General features: G+C 41.2%; 1 protein-coding gene across 4 annotated transcripts in view; it reads left to right on the top strand.

Annotated features, from left to right (window-relative positions):
* The window catches only part of RCAN2 (regulator of calcineurin 2), a 296,136-nt gene that overhangs the window by 181,074 nt on the left and 96,507 nt on the right, over nt 1-18,555 (top strand). The window contains exon 1 of one of the 4 annotated variants that reach the window (XM_004454199.4): nt 10,905-11,395. The exons of the other annotated variants lie outside the window; for them this stretch is intronic. Within the exon in view, the coding sequence (XP_004454256.1) occupies nt 11,309-11,395 (87 nt within the window). The 5' untranslated portion in view covers nt 10,905-11,308. Of the gene's footprint in view, nt 1-10,904; nt 11,396-18,555 lie in introns of those variants that run through there. 4 annotated transcript variants of the gene reach the window in all.

Raw genomic sequence — 18,555 nt, 5'->3', positions numbered from 1 at the left:
TTTCTATTTAAGAGGAAGTTCCCCCTCAGTGACCTATGGTGGAGCTACAACCTGCCACCAAGGGGCACAGCACCAACTGTTTCCTAACCCGATCTTTTGGCGTTTGGGTTTGGAGTACACAGTTCAGACTTGACCAGTTGGAACCAACCTAGAACTTTGAATCCATAGAGGACCACACAAAATCTCAGGAGCAACTAGAGATCACTTATGACAACAGAGGAGGAGTAAAGTGTTCAGTTGTGGGGTTCTAGTGGTAGTGTCCAACTACACTATTTTCCGTAGCATCACATTGGTTGTCATCATTTGCAGGTTAGACTTCCTTGGTTTCTACCTAGTTTCTGAATTGGTTTCCCAAGATTCTTGTTAGTTCTCTAAGAGTTAGCTGATAACCCCCTTATAAATTACATTTCTACTAGTTATCTAAGGACAGTTTCTATCATTTGCAACCAAGAACCCTGACAAGTATAGGAACTGTGACTGTGGTGGACATTACTGGATGCTTACTCAGCACCCTTTCCCCTCTTATCCCAGATTCTTCCTTACATGTACTTCATGGGAAACTGACTTTACCCTTCTCTGTAGGGGTGAGTCCAGGTTGGCTTAAGCCAATTAACATGTTCCTTATCCTGGCCAGAATTGGAGTTCATAGGTGGACCGGTTACTTAAGTGATCCAGTTTCAGAATAAAAGAGCATCAGCCTTTGCTACTGGCATCCATCCTGGGAATCCTGTAATTTAAAATTACAATTACCCTCAGAAGACAAGAGCCAGAGAGGCAGGGCCCTTTGATGACATCATTAAACCTTTGGATCAACCAGCCATGAACCCCAAATTCATGGGGTTCAAGTTATATACTGCCAGTGGAAGGAAACAAAGGTGACCAAGATGATGGCATGTGACTGGGTAGAAGGTGGTGTCACAACTGAAACAGCGAGCACAGGAAAAAGAGCAAGTTTGGTGGGAAGGTTAGAAGTTTAGTTACAAAATCAGTATATTTGATTGGTTTTCAAGAAGTGTTTTTGCTCTTTACAATTCTTTAATTTCAAAGAAAGAGTAAGACTCATCAAATACTTTCATTTCTTTACATCTCAAACTCAAATCTAAGCTTTATCAAAAAAGAATAGAAATAATTGCATCAAAAGACCACTATTCATAAATTTGTTCATTGCTTTTTCCCATGCTATAGATCCCATGCATGACAAGTAGGTAGAGAGAATAAGGTGAGGCAAAATTCGCTTCTAGAATTTTGATAGTAGCAACTAATAGATTTGCAATAATGTACTTCTTTAATTGGTACCATTAAAGACCAGTACTTATCACTGCAAGTGTTAATCTCATTTTTCCCTCTTCCCTCCTTTTTACCTTCTTTTTGCTAATCTTAAGATGAATGGTATTTGCTAAAGTTTGACATGAACAAATACGTGTGTATCTCACTGTAATGAATGTATATAACTGATCACAATTTACACTTCTAAAATATATTTCTAAGTGATTTCATATAAAGTTATCATTGTCTATCCAGGCTTGAAGCTTTAAAATTTCCTTTGACTATCTCCCTGCCTCCCCTTCTTCTTTTTTTGGGGCACCTCCAACCTGCATTCCTCCATAATTTATTCCCCATCCCTAGACTACTACTTTAACAGCCAATTAATTTTTAAATCTTGAATATTCTATCTACATGTTACTTCTCATATCTGTTCCTCTCTTTATATTGTATCTCCACAATCCATTCCCCATTGCCTTCTGACAAGATTTTTGGGATCACCAGATTTTCTATATCTCACCACTCCAATTCAACCTAGTACACTGTGCTTTTCATAAACTTTCACTATACCCTTATGCCTTACTGAGTGAAACACCCTGACATTCAGAGATTTCATATATAGGCCCAACCCTCTGTTCCAATCTCATTATATCTCACTGTTGCCCTACCCAGCTTTCCCATTCTAGTTAAATGGGTTGTTCTCTGGTCCTTAAACCCTGACTTAGCCTACAGGACCTTCATCTACCTTAGTTCTACCCAGCATTTATATCAAATGCCCTCTTCTTTCATTGAAGACTTTATTGGTTTTGCCAGTAGGTGGAACTTTTCATCTCTTTAACAAATACATCCTTATTACTGGCACCATTTTCCTCTTGGAGATAAGACTTTGAAACCCTGACTCTGTCAACACCTCCCACCCTATCCCCTCTTGGTCTAGTCACTGACTTCTATATCTTCTAGTTCTACAAAGTCTTCATTGCTCATTGGCTGATTTGGCCACTCATTGTTACTGGTTTAGATAATCCAATCAGAAAACTTAGTGAAATTTATTTCTATGTTCTTTGTAGCAGTTTGATATTATTGATGAATTCCAAAACAAAATATTAGATTGTTTGTAAACTGGTCTTTTCCTCTGGGCATATGAGATTATATTGGATTCAAAGGTTTACTTGACACAAGTAAACCTCTTGTGTCAGTTGGGCATTGAGTACCCACCCATTGGTAGGTGGGGACTTGCAGATAAAAGCCATAACAGAGGACAGAGTTGAGGTTTTTGATGTTGGAGTTTTGATGTTGGAGTTTGATGCTGAGCCTTGAGCTGGAGCCCCAGGAAGTGAGCACACAGAGGAAAGAGAAGCAAGTCCCAGGAAGGCAGGAACCCAGGAAGTCTGAACATTAGCAGATGTCGGCAGCCATCTTGCTCCAACACATGAAAATAGACTTTGGTGGGGGAAGTAACTTATATTTTATAGCCTAGTATCTGTAAGCTCTTACCCCAAATAAATACCCTTTATAAAAACCAACCAATTTCTTGTATTTTGCATCAGCACCCCTTTGGCTGACTAATACACTCTTGAAGTTATTTTGAGATGTCACTTTCCTTCCCTTCTGCCTTTGTTGTTTTCCTTCACATCGCCACTAGAATTCTCTTTCCAAAGTACACATGTATTCATATTCTCTCCTCCAGAGCATTAATGTTTATATAGCAGGAGAAATTAAGAGTTTACCATTTAGAGAGAGCCTGTTTAGATTTAATGTAAGTCTACCACTTTCTAGCTTGTTGACTTTGGGCACATTATTTCCTCAAACCAAAATGGGAACAATAGGTTATTGTGAAATTTAAATAACACAATGCATATGAATTTTTGCAGAGAACTTTCACTTGGTCAGTCCTAAATGATAGTGTGACAGGGTAATAAATCCCAAGCTTGAACTGAGACACCATACAAGAATAAATACGATATTCCAAGCAGAGGTAGCTACCAGACCAAAATGTAGATTTTCAAGGTAGATCATCAAAAATTAGTTAGATGACTCTAAAATCTGAAAGGGAGGATTAATTGGGTGAAGGGAATGGAGACGGAAAGAAGATTTTGTAAGGTAGTTTTCTTTGCAGGAATTTATGCTGCAACTCTTGCTGTCACCTCAGGAGGTAAATTAGGAGAGGTACCAGACCCTCCATCAAGACCAAGTGGGGGAGGGAAGCTTCCTCGGGACCATTTGGAGACTGAATATGAGATCTCTGATGACCAGTTCCCAATTTATTATCCCTTTGTTTTTAATCAAAGACTGACTATGTATGTGTGTTAGGCAGAACTTTTTGATTAGGAGTAGAAACTAAAATTGAGTTAGCTTGGGGGCGAGGGGAAGGAGGCATTGTTTGGGACACTCCTTGAATATTTAACACAAGCAAGGGAAAAGTTGAATAATGAGACCCATGAAAGAACCTTGTTCATATATGACCCTGACAGGTGCCACTGGGCCACAGGAGCAACTGGAAATTGGGACACCCATGCTTCCAAGGGTTGCTCTCCATTATCCTTTGTGCGTCTTTCTGAATTTGGCTTTACTCAAAGGCACATGTTGTAAAGCATGGCCACCAACAGCCCCAAGTTCTGGCACTGCAGGGGACTGGCCCACTTGACCCAGGTTTGGTTTGAAAAATCCTCATGGAGATCTGATTGGCTTGACTTGGTTGGAGCTCACCCTCAGACTAGTCCGGTGTGGCTGTGAAGGCAAGGTCATGTACAAGAATGATAACCCCATGAGCACTACAGGTTTGCTGCGCGAGAAGGAGGAACGGTTCCCAGATAATGCAATTTCCAGAAGATGGAGTGCAGAACAAACACCCTACTTATTTTCATCCTGGTAATTTTTCAAGTATGTTGGCTTTGTAGGCATAGCAGTGCCCAGTATAAAATTCACACCCAATTCAGGCTGTAAAAGTGGAGAGGGGCAATATGTCTTCCTAAAAGACAAATCAAGGCTTGAGTAAGGCCCCTGAAATAGGGAGGAGGGTAAGGCAAAGAAAAAAATGACAACAGCGTCTTAGGAGTACCACTTGGGGATAAGTTGTAAGATATTTGTGAAGCCTCAGGAGAAGTAGAGCTCACTGGGCAGTGGTAGAATGAGGTCAGCCCCCAAGGCTGCCCTAGAGCTTTGCAACTGCTGCTTTGCCTGTGCCTTCAGCAGAATGGGAGAGTTTACATTTTGTCTTTCCTTCTATCCTTTCAGTGTCTCTCTCACTTTGTATATTCCCCTGCCCCCCAACATCCCACCGTCTCATTGTCCAGTGACCTCAAGCACCTTCATTTGTCCCATCCTTCTTCTCAGTTTTATTCTCCTTTACAGTGACCTATTTTATAGACTTATTTTTGCCCATCTTCCCAGCAACACCTGTTTTCAGCTGGCCTTGAGAGCAAAAAGGATTCTATTCATTCATTTTTTTCATTCATTCATTCACTCAGCACACATTCATTGAGCTCTCTCAATAGCAGGCTCTGTTCTAGGCACTTGGGGATAAAGCAGTGACCAAAATTGAGGAGCCCTGTCTTCATGGAGCTTGCATTCCAACAGGAGAGATAGACAGCAAATACACAAATAAGTGTGGAATGCTGGTTAATGATAAGTCCTTTGAAGTAACAGAAAGTGGGGCAAGAGATAGCGAGAGGGGTGCTGCTTAGACTGGTCTTGACAGACCTCTCTGAGGAAGTGACATTTGAGTGGAAACCCAAATGCCAAGGAGGAGTGAGCACTACTAAGATGGGGGGAGGAGGGGAGGGGAATTAACACCAAATGCAGAAGTCCTGAGGTGAGAATGTGTTTGGCATGTGGTGACCAGACCAAAGTGAGGTGTCATAGAAGAAGAAATGCAAATGGCTCTCCATATGAAAAAAACATTCCATCTCAATCATAATGCGACTAATAAGGACTGAGGACTATCTGTGTTTTCAGGACATTTTGCTTCTCTGACAGAAACAGAACATGAATTAGCTTGAGAAAAGGTGGAGAGGCACTTCCTGGAATGCTGCTGAACTAGTTCACGTGTGTAAAGATCCTTAAATGCACCCATAGTAAGAGAATTGCAAACTAAAGCATCACTGAAATAACCATGCCTTACCCTGAAATGGGTAATGTCCAAAACATTCTGTAAAGCTGTAGGGAAATAGATTATTTCATAAATTATTGGTGAGAAGCAAAACTAAACGACCCTTGCAGAGGAGAACTTAGCTAGATCTAGGAAAATTACAAATACATTTGCCTCTTAACCCAACACTTCTATTTCTAGAATCTGTACCAAAGATACAAAGGCAAAATATGCACAGACACAAAGTCTTCCATTGAAGCACTATTTAATAATAAAAGACTGGAAATAACCCAAATGCCCATCCTTAGGGAACTAGTTGCACAAATTTTGGTAAATCGGCATAGTTGAACACTACATAGCTGTGCAAATGGAATAGGATTATATCTTCACATTACTGTGGAGTGATCTCCAGGATCACATTTAAGGAAAAAGCAAGACAGAGAAAAGGATACAAAGTATGCTATCATTCATCTAATGAAAGGAGGAGAAAGAATATAAGTATATATTTGTTAGCATTTTTTAATGAAAGGATAAACAATAATGAAGAAACGATAGTAACTTATAGGAGAGGGAGGTAGGGAATGTGATGGAGGAGACAGGGAGAAATGGAATTTAGGTGAATATAGGAGAAAGCTATATTTCTTTGTAGGTCTGTAATTTTGACTTTAGAACCCTATTAATATCTTCTATAATGATAAAGCAAAGTTAAATTTATAATGAAAAACCATCCTTAAGAATCAAAAGTGAAATGAAACAAATGAACGTAACTGCATCTCTAGCTGGTGGAATAAACTATTACAATAACATTAGTTTTTTTTTTAATGTATTTTTTATTTTTTTAATTATACTTTGATTATATTAAATGTTACACACAAAAATATAAGGGATTCCCATATGCCCCACTCCCCATACCTCCTACTTTCCCCCAGATTAACAACATCTTTCATCAGTGTGGTACATTCAATGCAATCGTGAACACATTTTGGAGCATTGCCACACAGCATGGATTATAGCTTACATTGTAGTTTACACTCTCTTCCACTCAATTCTGAGGTTATGGCAGGGTATATAATGGCCTGTATCTGTAGTTGCAATGTCATTCAGGACAATTCCAAGGCCTGAGTCAAATGACTGTAAAATTTAGTAATTTGTACCTCTTTATGGAATATACCCCACATTAGTCAGCCAAAGGGGTGCAGCTGATGCAAAATACCAAAAATTGGTTGGTTTTTATAAAGGATATAAAACATACCAGGCCATAAAACATAAGTTACTTCCCTCACCAAAGTCTTTTTAGAGCAAGATGGCTTCTAATGTCTGCAAGGGTTCAGGCTTCCTGGGTTCTTATGTTCCTGGGGCTTGCTTTTCTCTGAGTTCAAGTTTCCTTCCTTCCTGGGGCTGGCTTCTCTTCCTTCTGCGTGCTGACTTCCCAGGGCTCCAGCTTAAGTCTTCAGCATCAAACTGCAACATCAAAACTCCAACTTCAGAAACCTTTAACTCTGTTCTTTGCCATGCCTTTTATGTGGGTGGGGACTCAACACCCTAATCATAACTCAATCACGCCCAGGTACAGATCAGATTACAAGCATAATCCAATATTTCTTTTCAATAATATTAAACTGCTACATACCCTAAGGATAAAAAGAGCTGAAAACAAATCTTAAAGTGTTAGCAATAGCGTTGGTATTGTTATTCTGAGGCTGTTGTGCATAGAGTGTGGGATAAAGCAAATGAATAATTATGTTGTCGGTAAGAATCAAGATTTTCAGTGAGAAAGAAAGGGAATACAGATGTGAAAAAGATGAGTTTCAGCAAAAACCCTGTAGTCTGGATTTGAATTGGAATTATCAATCTGAACTCACGATGTAGTTTATCTTTAACGTGTATGTATATATCTTAGCTCTGTCTACTGGAAAGGTCTGGAAACAATAGCCAATCATCCAGTGCAAAGAGTGCCTCTATATAGATTGCAATCTTAAAATACATCAAAACACCTACTAAATGGAAACAGGGATCCTTGAGAAATGGCTGATTCCTTTTCTGGAGCAGGAAATGGAGAAGATGAGTGTGGAATATCTTGACATACCAGAAGGCAAGGTAGCTTCTCAGAGCCTCCTGGGATTGTGTCAGAGGACATTGGAGCCAACCAGATGGGGCTCCCAGCAGCCAAAGATGGGCAATATGAACGTCATTAAGATAAAGCTGCAATAGACTGAAAGCCATCAGATATGTTTAATCCATGAGTTCACATGATACTTAAAAAGAAAGCCCTCACTCATCCTCTTTATAGGATAATAGGGAAACAAGGCACTTTTTTTGAAAGCCAGTTAATAAAGGGAAAGGAGAAAGCATTTATTTTGCCTTTCTGACAAAACTCGCTTGGGATAACTAAGTAGTAGATGAGAAGTAGCTACTCCTAATGAAGTGTTCTGCGAATAAATGAGGAAGGAAGAATACCATCATTCTGCAACTCCTGGTGTGGCACCAACCTTTAAGGGTTAGCCAAGAATAGGAACCTACAGAAAAGACTGAAAAGGATCACTCAGAGGCAGGAACTTGATCCCATTTTAAATTAACTGTTAAAGCAAGTAAGTAAAGAAGGAAGAGGAGGGACAGGACAAGAGGGAAGGGAAAAGAACCCTGGTGGTTCTGTTTGGTAAATAAGAATGGTGGTAGGATATCTGATGATATTATGGAATTGTTTTTGCTTTTTGGGGTGTGTGATGATAGGATAGATACTGTGATTTTGAAAGAGGAGCCCTGTCTTTTATAGATATACATTGAAATATTTACAGAGGAAATAATTTGATGTCAAGCATGTGCTGCAAAATAATCTGAAATGAGTGTGGAAGGGGTGGGGACATAGAGTAGTGGTTATCAGTCTTTATTTTATATCGGAATCAGGGGGAGGGGTTGTTAAAATACAGATATTGGCTCCTTCTAGTTATTAAATTGGCCATTTAATGCTAATACCTTTGAGTTTTAGAGCTTTGTCCCTGAAAAGATATTTTAAAAGAGGAGAGCATTAAGTTAATGGGTGCTTGAGGAGCAGGAAGGAATCTGCAGAACAAAAACAAATCAAAAAGGGGAAACTGAGGATCCATAAGAAAAAAAAACTACCTACCTATTTTTACAATTTTGAGTGGGACGCCACTTCCTGCCAAAGACTCACCACGGCAGGACTCTTTTTCTGGAATTAACACATGTGTATTCTTTATAGCTCTGAATGGAATATGTCAAATAATTCACAGAGTCCTTTAGGTAAATGGGGCATGGGTTTACCCCAGCTGGCCTCTTGCACGTATAACTCTGGGCATAGATGCTATACTTCACCTCTGTGGGTGAACTATTACTAATTTGCTGTAGCATTTATGATGATGAAACAGTGGTGTGTACTGAAGGTAGATCAATCTGTCCGCACAAGCAGATTGAGCATATCTCTTCCCAGCGCGGTGCCCAGTGATATCACATTGGTTGCTTGAAGTCAACCATAATGGGAATGTTCATACCACAGAACTTAGCAAGCACTACAAATCACTCTCCTTTCTGAGAGCGATTGTTAAACAGTTGCCAGCACGGCACTGCTCTGAAACCTTAAAAATAAAATTTTAGGCTATACCACAGCATACTAAAAAAAAATAAAACAACAATTTGCCACATGGCAAGGCACGTGGCGGCGCCTGCCGGTCTCTCCCTTCTCTTCCGGATTTTGTTGATTTCGGCTTCTTGCTTCTATGACGGTCTCTCTCTTTGTCTGAATCTCATTCTCTTAAGCAATCCAGTAATAGTAAAAAGACCCATCCTGACAGTGGAGGGCCACACCTTACCTGCAGTAGCCTCATCAAGATGCCCTCCTTCCATGGGTTCACGCCCACAGGAATGGATTAGGTGTAAGAACGTGTTCGTCTGTTCAGACCACCATGCTTCAAACCACTGCCTAATTCTGCTGCGGCTTGTCCACCGAGGCTCCTGTCAAATTCAACCCCTTAATGTGCCCGGCTCCCTATTCTTTCTTTTATCTGGGCCTTTCTTGGCTGCTTTCTCTGCCTGGAGGGCTCTCCCCACTCCTCTCCCTGCCAAAGCCTTCTCCATGCTTGAAGGTCAGGGCAGAAGTCTCCTCCTCCTTGATGCTCACCTGCCATGGCTCCCTTCAGCATCCATTGCTCTTTCTTCACTTCTCCCACCAAGTGCTCTCTGTACCTCATCAGCTGCCATCACTACTGCTTTGTTGTAGAAACATGGTGGCTCTCTGCCCCTGGATTTTAAACCCCTTGAAGATAGTGCCTGCTACTTATTCCTCTTTTTATCCTTCAGAGTATCTGGCACAGAGCCTTGCACATAATTATCATTCATTAAGTGTGAGTTGAATTATGTTTCTGCATATATGACTTCCTACTCCCCAAAGTGCTCTGGACAATATAGTAAGTGCCACAGGGACAACACACACACAATTTCATCCGTCTAAATATCTATATTTGTAGACAGTTTCTATTTAGTATGAATAAATCCTTGTTGAAGGGGAACGTTAAGCTCACATGTACTCTCATCAGGACCAACCACAAAACTTTTACCTTCAGCCTGAAATGTTACCATTTTCATCCACATGTAAAATTGGAACACTTTGTCCGATAATGTGTTAGAAAGATATCAATCTGTTAAAAAGCATGATGGTACAGTGGTCACGGAAGGAGCAACTGCACTGCTACTGGAGACAGATTCTGCTAGAATGCTAGTGAGTTCTAGTGGGATGTTTATAACAAATGATAAAATTAAAACCAATCTGATATATAAGAGGGTTTTTTTTTTCCTCACTCCTACCGTGGAAGGCTATTCCTGTTTGGTTGGTTTATTCATTAAACAAATGTCATCTTCTGGTACCAGGCACTCTGCTAAAGGCTGAAGATATAAAGGGGAATTATCCACAGCCCTTACCCTTCAGGGGTTCACAATCAGGAGAAGAGGATGAGAAAGCAAAGGGACGTGCTCAACGTCCCCAGGCAAAAGAGAGCCCAGCGGCTCTGACAATGACCCACATCAGTGCATTTCCCATTAGACCCTGCCATCTGTCCCCACATAAGATGTTTGCTGCAACTCCTTTCTGCAAATCGCTTTTGGTTTGAATGACCTTGGAGACAGACTGAAATCCTGAGGTTGGAAGGGCGCTTTTAGAGTTACTGGTCTGCACTTAGGTGCCTCAAATAGACTTTCACAAACCTCTAATTATCTGCTCTTACCAGGCTGCCTAAATGACTGACGATCAGCTCTTTAGTCACTCCAAGAATGGATTTCTATTCAGCCCGTGCCCGTGATACATTAGAATGCCCAGGGCATGTGTGCCTGCTCCAAGTGGCAAAGGGCAATTAACAGAAGCCGAGCCATTTGCAAAATGCCTCAACTTCCTGCTCATCTCTGAGGCAGAAAATTGTCAAACCCTGTCCTCGGGAAGCTCAACTGCAGAATTATTTCCCCCCGGCCAAGCAGAGCCTCTGGTGTTAGATTTGCAACCCCCCCCCCCCCCCCACACACACACACACCCCTTGCTTTCTGCAAACACAAGCAGTCGGCTGAAACAACGGCTATGACTCAGTTCCTAGCTAACGCTGCCTGAATTGATTTAGTCTGAGTTCAGATTTAGCACATAATCATGTTCAATTTGCTCCACTGCACTGCCTAGAGATAAAAGGCTTGGGAGGAAAAAAAAAAAAAAAGCTTCAGCTTGTGTCAGTCTTTGTGGTGATGTCATTGCCATGAGAGAGCCGGGCCGTTCGTTACTCTGCTGTGCTGCCTCCGACGCGGCAGACTGAGTGCAGCAGGAGCAGGCTCCGGGGGCCCCAGCCTCCGGCAGACCCCTCCGCACAGCCGCAGCTGGCCCGGCCACAGCAGCACCCCCTTGGAGGTTCTTTCCGTAACTCCCAACTCTGAGGCTGCCGAACTCTCTACTGCTAATTCAGAAGGGGAATGCCAGCCCCTAGCATGGACTGTGATGTCTCCACTCTGGTTGCCTGTGTGGTGGATGTCGAGGTTTTCACCAGTCAAGAGGTTAAGGTATGCACCTGCGATCTTATTGTTCCTTGTTGCTCTTCCTGAAGCTGCTCGGGAAAGCCTCTGTAGGTGAAGCAAATAAGACTTTGTTTCGTAGTTTTCAACTCACAGTCTGCGCTAGAAATGCGTGTGATGAGTTCATTAGAATAAGTTAGAAGAGGGGTCGGCACAGTATTTTTACATGCATAGTCTCTTTTTTCTGGTCTTTTCTATTAAGTGATCCCCCGTCATCCCTTTCACAGTAGACATGTCTTTGTATTCTTGTATCGTATAGGTGTCAATAACAAGAATTTGCCAGTGCTTAATGTTGAGAGGGGTTTTGAATCAATGATTAAATTAAGAAAGCGCACGTAATAAACATCGCATCCGGGACACCCTGAGAGTGGGGCAGTGACTCCTTCATGGAATGTCATTTAAATATGCTGTGATGTGGTCTTCAAATTGAACAAAAGCTGTTCTACAGATGGCAGTTTGAATCTCCAGCTCTCTGGAAATTGAAGTTGGAGAGCATCTGCCTAAATTTTCTTTGTCAGGCAGAGGAAGCAAGTCATTTTTCTTGAGCGTTTGTCCGTAAGGAAAGTTCAAGCAGAAATAAATCTTGCATCTGAAGACTTAGTATTCCATGCTGGTCCTCACTGACTGTCTGCAGCAATTGTTTAATTGTCATGGGGAATTGTCCTCTGATGAGAGTCATTCTGTTTTCTTTTTCCATTTGGTTTTATATTATGAAAGGAATCCATACCTGTAAAATGAGAATTTTCATTTCTTCTTTTATATTGACTGTAAGAATCAGCAGAAGCTTCTTATTTAAACAGTTCACACACAGACACACAAACACACACACAAAGACAGTTCTTCCTTGTGTGGTGGGAAAAAGAAAAGAAAAAGGGAATTGCATTGCGTAATCATTTTCCATCCATGCCTTAGTCTTTAAAGAAAGACCCTGAATTCTTTATTGTTGGCTGTGCTGGTGATACCCCGGTGCCTCACAGGCAGGGATTTATGTGTTGCCAGCAGGAGGCTCTGTCATTCAAGATTGCGGTTTCTAATACTCTTTTGAAATGGATTCAAGAGTCTGGTTCGTTGGCCCTGCATATTTTAAATGTGTGGCGCTATGATTATCCATTTTTATGCTGGTGCATTGGAAGTCTCTACCACCTGTCATACATTTCAAGGTTTAGAAAATATGAAGACAATGGTTTTGGGGCTTATCAGAGTTGCAACAGAACTTGGAACATGCGTGTACAGCCTCATGTTCCGGCCAGTTGTACCTGCCACGAGCTCTCTACAGCCATAAAGCCACACCTGTTTAAAGACAATTTAAAGTCCAGGGTGTGTAACTGGGTAGAATGATATCTTCCAGCAACCCCTAGAACAGAATTAAGTGTACCATGAAACTCCACAGCTCCCTTCTGTTCTCCACAGTTCTTTGTTGTTCACATGCTTGCCCTGAGAAGGTCATAAGGTATTCTCAAATTTTTGGTCCAAGAAATGGTAGTAAGAAAATATTATTAGGTACTTATAATGAGCCAGGCATTATACTGGAAAATGTAGTGCCCTCTAAGTTTAAAATATACTTGTATGGCATATGTATCTGTATGTATGTAGACATACAAATACTACTTGCCCACTATTTCTTAAAGTATTTTGCGGAATTAAGGGGAAACAGTTCCTACAACTGGTTGTACTGAAGTAGTCGGGATGGCATTATGGAAAAAGTCGTACCTGAGCTCGAAGATGTGTAGATTTTGAATCCCAAGAGGGAAGGCATGGGCTGGGGTGATGTGAACAAAGGCAGGGAGATGGGAAGGTGTGCCATTTTGTAGAGTCGAGTGAGACCATCCATTTGACCGCAGTAGGTTCTCTATAACAGATTAGAGAGAAACAGGGGGAAGGAGGTAGACCAGGGGCAGATTATGAAGAAGCTGAAATGTGTGGGATTTTTCTGGGAAGATGTGTTGCATGTCCTTAATGCTTAGATTGCAACAATGGATTTGAGTCTTTTGATCAAGTTACCTGACCTTTCTGTGCCTTAGTTTTCTCATCTGCAATGTGGGGATAATAATGGTTTCTATCTCATTGGTTTGGTTGGAGAATTTTAAAAAGTTTACATGTAAAAAAAATTAGCGTAGTCCCTGGCACATACTCAGTGCTCAATAAATATTAATTGTGGAATGTCATCTTTATAGACATTTTCTGAAAGTGATACATTACTTTTCCAGTGTATTAGAATGTTCTAACTCATATTTAGTTTACAGTGATAATCCAGACACAGAAAGTGTTTTCTCTCCCACCTGCCCTTTTCCCCCAACATACATACACATGCACTGCCTAGCATCCTAGGAAACACGGTCTTTCATCTCAGACATTTAATGTAAAGCAATGACATAACTTTCCAGCAGAGATCTATTCTGTGCTAATTTAAAAAGAACAAATTAAGGCAACCCAAAGAGATATATTGAGAAAATCTCTGTGCTCCTGGTTCAAAAGTAAACATTTGCTCATTGACATGGAAGGTTCAAATGTAGAATTCTAGGTGCCAAACAAAATTTCCCCAAAGGTAACTTTATTCTTTATTAATTGCCAAGATAACAGATGCATGGTAAGACCAGAAATTCCTTTCATGGAAATCCCTAATATTTACTGTCAGAGAACAGGGATATACCTGGCAAGGGTCCTACATCCTGCTTGCTTGATCTCAGGCTGGTCTGTTTTCCACAAACCCTCCCTTTCTACATGAAGACCCAGTGGAAAGCAGCACCCCAGGGAGATGCAACAAGCAGAAACCCCTTCAGAAGCAATGGTTTAACTGAAGGGGGAGAGGATATTAGGAATTCCGTGTCTATGGGGACTTAGCCTCATCCCCAGTGGCTCAGTGGCAGAGATCATTTGAATTGGGGCTCCAATTTCTAAATTTTGCTAAAGCTTCTTGAGTGATAGCACCAAAAAGAAGAGGAAATCAAGCAAAAGTGTTCACCACATTTGTTTTTCTTGAGAAATTCTATTGGTGGTATTATGAACTTAGCTGTCTGCTTAGGGCATAATAATGCTCAGAAAGATGAAGAAATTCTAAACCTTCGATAGGAGGAAAATATGGGATTAACTGTGGAGTTTGTGTGCGTGTTGATTTTCTCCAGTATTCTCGCATTTCTGAAAATGGTCTTCCCATCCCCAAGGAGCCAAACCCTTGGGAAAATGAAAAGTATCCAAAGATTGGTCATGAAATTTATATTTTTCTTTATCCCAATGGTTCTTTTTTGGCTTTTTAAAAATTTTTATTTGTTTGTTTGTTTTTAGGAGGTGCCAGGGAATGAATGAGGGACCTCATACATGGGAAGTAGGTGCTCAACTACTTGAGCTACATCCACTCCCCATTGAGAGTTGGCTTTATTGTTTGTTTTTAGGAGGTACAGGAGATTGAACCCAGGACCTCTTACATGGGAAGCAGGTACTCAATCACTTGAGCTACATCTGCTGCCTCCAATGGTTCTTAAATCTGTTTGTACTTTGGTAAACCCTGGAGAGTTTTAAAAAGGATTGATAAGGCAAGTGGACTTGGCCCAATCGATAGGGCATCCACCTACCACATGGGAGGTCCGCGGTTCAAACCCAGGGCCTCCTTGACCCGTGTGGAGCTGGCCCATGTGCAGTGCTAATGCGCACAAGGAGTGCCCTGCCACACAGGGGTGTCCCCCATGAAGGGGAGCCCCACGTGCAAGGAGTGCATCCCCTAAGGAGAGCCGCCCAGCACAAAAGAAAGTGCAGCCTGCCCAAGAATGGTGCCGCACACACGGAGAGCTGATAGAAGCAGTCACAGAAGAACACACAGTGAATGGACACAGAGAGCAGACAACTGGGGGAAGGGGAAAGAGAAATAAATAAAAAATAAATAAATCTTAAAAAAAAAAAAAAAGAATTGACGAGGTCCAGGTCCAATGCCCAGAACTTCTAAATTCTTTGGTCTGAATGGAGGCCAGATGTAGGTATTTTGTACCCCCAGGTGACTCTCACATATGGACAGTGTCCTGACTGTCCTAGGCATGTGTGGCACAGGTGAGGTCAGCCGAGAATCACCCAGAGCAGCTAGTCTCTGTTAAAACAGTCTGAACCATATCCCCAAATGAAGACTTGATGAACACATTGTTAGGAGCAGTTTCTTGAAGCTGTTAGAAATTTTGAGACTCACTCCATGCCTTCTGACCACTCTACCACAGCTCCAGTACCTCCATCTGACTCTGAGCTGACAAGGATAAATCTTGCCCACTGCTGGTAGTTGTGGGCCACCTTCTCAGAGCTGCAGAGGGTTGCCCAGGGAAGAGTTACCTGACTCCCCTAAGGGGACCTCCCAGCTGGAGGCCATCCTTTCTCTGCAGTGGTAACTCCTGTACGGAAGAAGGAGTGGGTGCATCCTCCGTGGTCTGGAGGGCTCCTGGCTCATGTCCCTCGGATCCATCGTTATCTCTACTGGCATCCACAGGACACTAGGTTCCACAAAACTCCCTTCCGCTCTCTATAACAGGGAGGAAACATGCAGGTTTTCTAAGAAGTACAGAAGTTTCAAAGGCCCTTCAGGCTGGAGAGATTTGTTCATTCATTCCAAAATCATGTATGCCAAACACTCAGCTCCCACCAAACATGGCTCTGGGCACTAGGAGATGCACAAGACAGACAAAATCCCTTCCCTCATGGAGAGTACATTCTAACAAGGGAGGCAAATAAGGACCTAGCAAATAAATGAATTTATCCTATAATTTCAAGGGCTAAAATGAAGTTGAGTGAGAGCATGGAGTGGAAGGTCAGCAGAAGTATCTCTGGGGAGGTGACAGGTTGTTAAGAGTCACTGTTCCAATGTCATCCAGAGATCACAATGAAATGAGTGAGAGAGCCATGTGCAGATCTGAAGGAAAAGCACTGCAGGTCAGGGAACAGCAGGTGCGAAGGGAGGCCATCTGAGCTGACCTGTTCTTCTCCAGTCCCACACTTAACCTATTTCAGTTACTTATTCAGGGACCTACTATGGCTGTCACTGCCTCATGCCTTCATCCATTTTAATTTTATTTAAGGGCGCTCCTCTTCAGGAAACTGTGCTTCATCTAATTTCTTCATGTTATATTTTAAGTCCATTGGCTCTCTTGGGGGAAGGAGAATATATGCAGAAATTAGTTCTCAATATAATCATTCTTCATATGCCTGGAATCTTAAGGATGCTTTGGGTCTTATGTTTCCCTTTCTGAAAGGCTTTGGTCATTTTAAAGTCACTCAGAAGTCATACTTTCTCTCCTTTGGGTCTAAGAATCCCTCTGTAACCACCAAACCACATGATGTTGGGCAAGTCTCTTAACCTTCTGTAAACGTGTTAAGTCACACTGAGAAAAATGTTTTATATAGCACATGGAGGCCACTTATATAGTGAGCTTTCTTTTGTCTTTAATTTGAACCACAAGTAAGTTCAAATTACTTGTTTGATTTGGTGGGAGTAGTGGGAGGAGAAGGGTAGGGCAGAGTCACGTGTGATAGTCTTTGCACTCTGCTTTCAGAGAGTCTACTGGCACAAGTGGATGAGGGGTTTATTTGTCTGAGAAGCATGTGGGTGTGTGTCAGGGGCATTTCTTACACTTTTTTGCAGATGCAGTGCTGGAGTGAGGATCTAACTATAACCACAACCCCAAGGCTCTGCAGAACTCTAAAGCTCTTGCAGAACCTCCCCAAAGTAAAAAGCATCGTGTCTTACTCAGTAGCTTAAGAGTTAAGTTTTATGTTTTAATTCTCAGAAATTGAAACTTTCTAGAGGAATTCATGGTAACTTTCAGTAACCAAAATGTTGCCAGAAACTCCCTGTTCCCCATTCACTGACTGTAATGTTAAATAACATTGTTACCCATCTCCAGACAAATTTTGCTTAGAAAAACCAAGGAGGAGTGGGGATGGAGTGGGAAGGGGAGGGACAGAGTCTAAGCCTCTGGCAAAATAAAAACTTGCTTTTCTCTGATTTGCAGAATGGAGGCCATTCTGCAAATAAATGAGTTCATTGCAAAATTGAAAGGTAGAAAGCAATTAACACTAAGAAACTTAATATTCCTAAATGTGCATTAAAGGGCATTTTCTTGCCTCTTGAGGAAAGTAGCAAATGTCTTTCACAGAGTGAGAAGAAATTATTTTATGCAAGAGACAGATGTTCCCTGTGAATGTTAACAGGCAAACTTCTCCCCTGCCTGTCACGTTAAGACAGTATTCAACTACTATAGTGCCTTAAACAGGAAAGCCAAGTGAAACCTTATCTATTTAAAAGATGTTTTGAAAGTTGGATAGTAACCGAGACACTGACAGTTTTGTTGCTACTGCCAACCTGAGTGCCAGGTTCATTTTTTTAAAAAGCATCTTCATTAAAATTGTGAAGCTCAGAGTACCCATTTGTGTCCTAAGTGATTCCGTTTGAGTACAAAAGTCAATAATTTATAATGCCCTGCTTTAGTGCTTTCTGATGAAGCTTAAAATTGACCTATCAGAAAGAAAATGATACCTGAAACATTTATTTTCACTTCATGTGTTACGGTTGTAAACTTAATAGACGTCGCAAATTTTTGGCAAATGATGAATAGCCCAGCTTTCCAAGGAGGTCACAAACTGTCCAATCCAGGCCTGAACTAGAGTTTCTTTAGGTAAGGGAACCATATCCCCTACCAACTCTAAATCTAAGCTGATGACAAAACAACTTAAAAATGCACTAACAATAATTTAATGAGGGTGTCAAGAAGATACGCAATTACTTCTATGAAGAGTAGTGAGTTTATCTTAAAAGTATTTGAGAAGAAAATGCCCACCAAGTTAGACTGACCCTAAAGATTATTCAATACATATGCTTTCATAGTCACTTTTTGGGTTAGTCCATCTGGAGAAAACACATAAACACAAACACACATTTTCGTAAACTATGTATGTTTATATGTGTAGTTTATATACTATATATGTGTGTATAATTTTTCCAGTTACATTTACCCAAAAGGGGAATATGAAAGTGTTTACATCTTTATGCACCTACACACTAAATATACATTCATGTGTGTATATTATACATATTTACAGATGGATGGATGATAGATAGATAGATAGATAGATAGATAGATAGATAGATAGATAGATAGATAGATAGATAGATAGAAGTA

The sequence above is a fragment of the Dasypus novemcinctus genome, chromosome 11 (genome assembly GCF_030445035.2).
Source record: "Dasypus novemcinctus isolate mDasNov1 chromosome 11, mDasNov1.1.hap2, whole genome shotgun sequence".
In the NCBI taxonomy this organism is placed as follows: Eukaryota; Metazoa; Chordata; class Mammalia; order Cingulata; family Dasypodidae; genus Dasypus; species Dasypus novemcinctus.
Note: the sequence above shows the minus strand (reverse complement) of the source record. Positions and strands in the feature narration are given on the sequence as shown.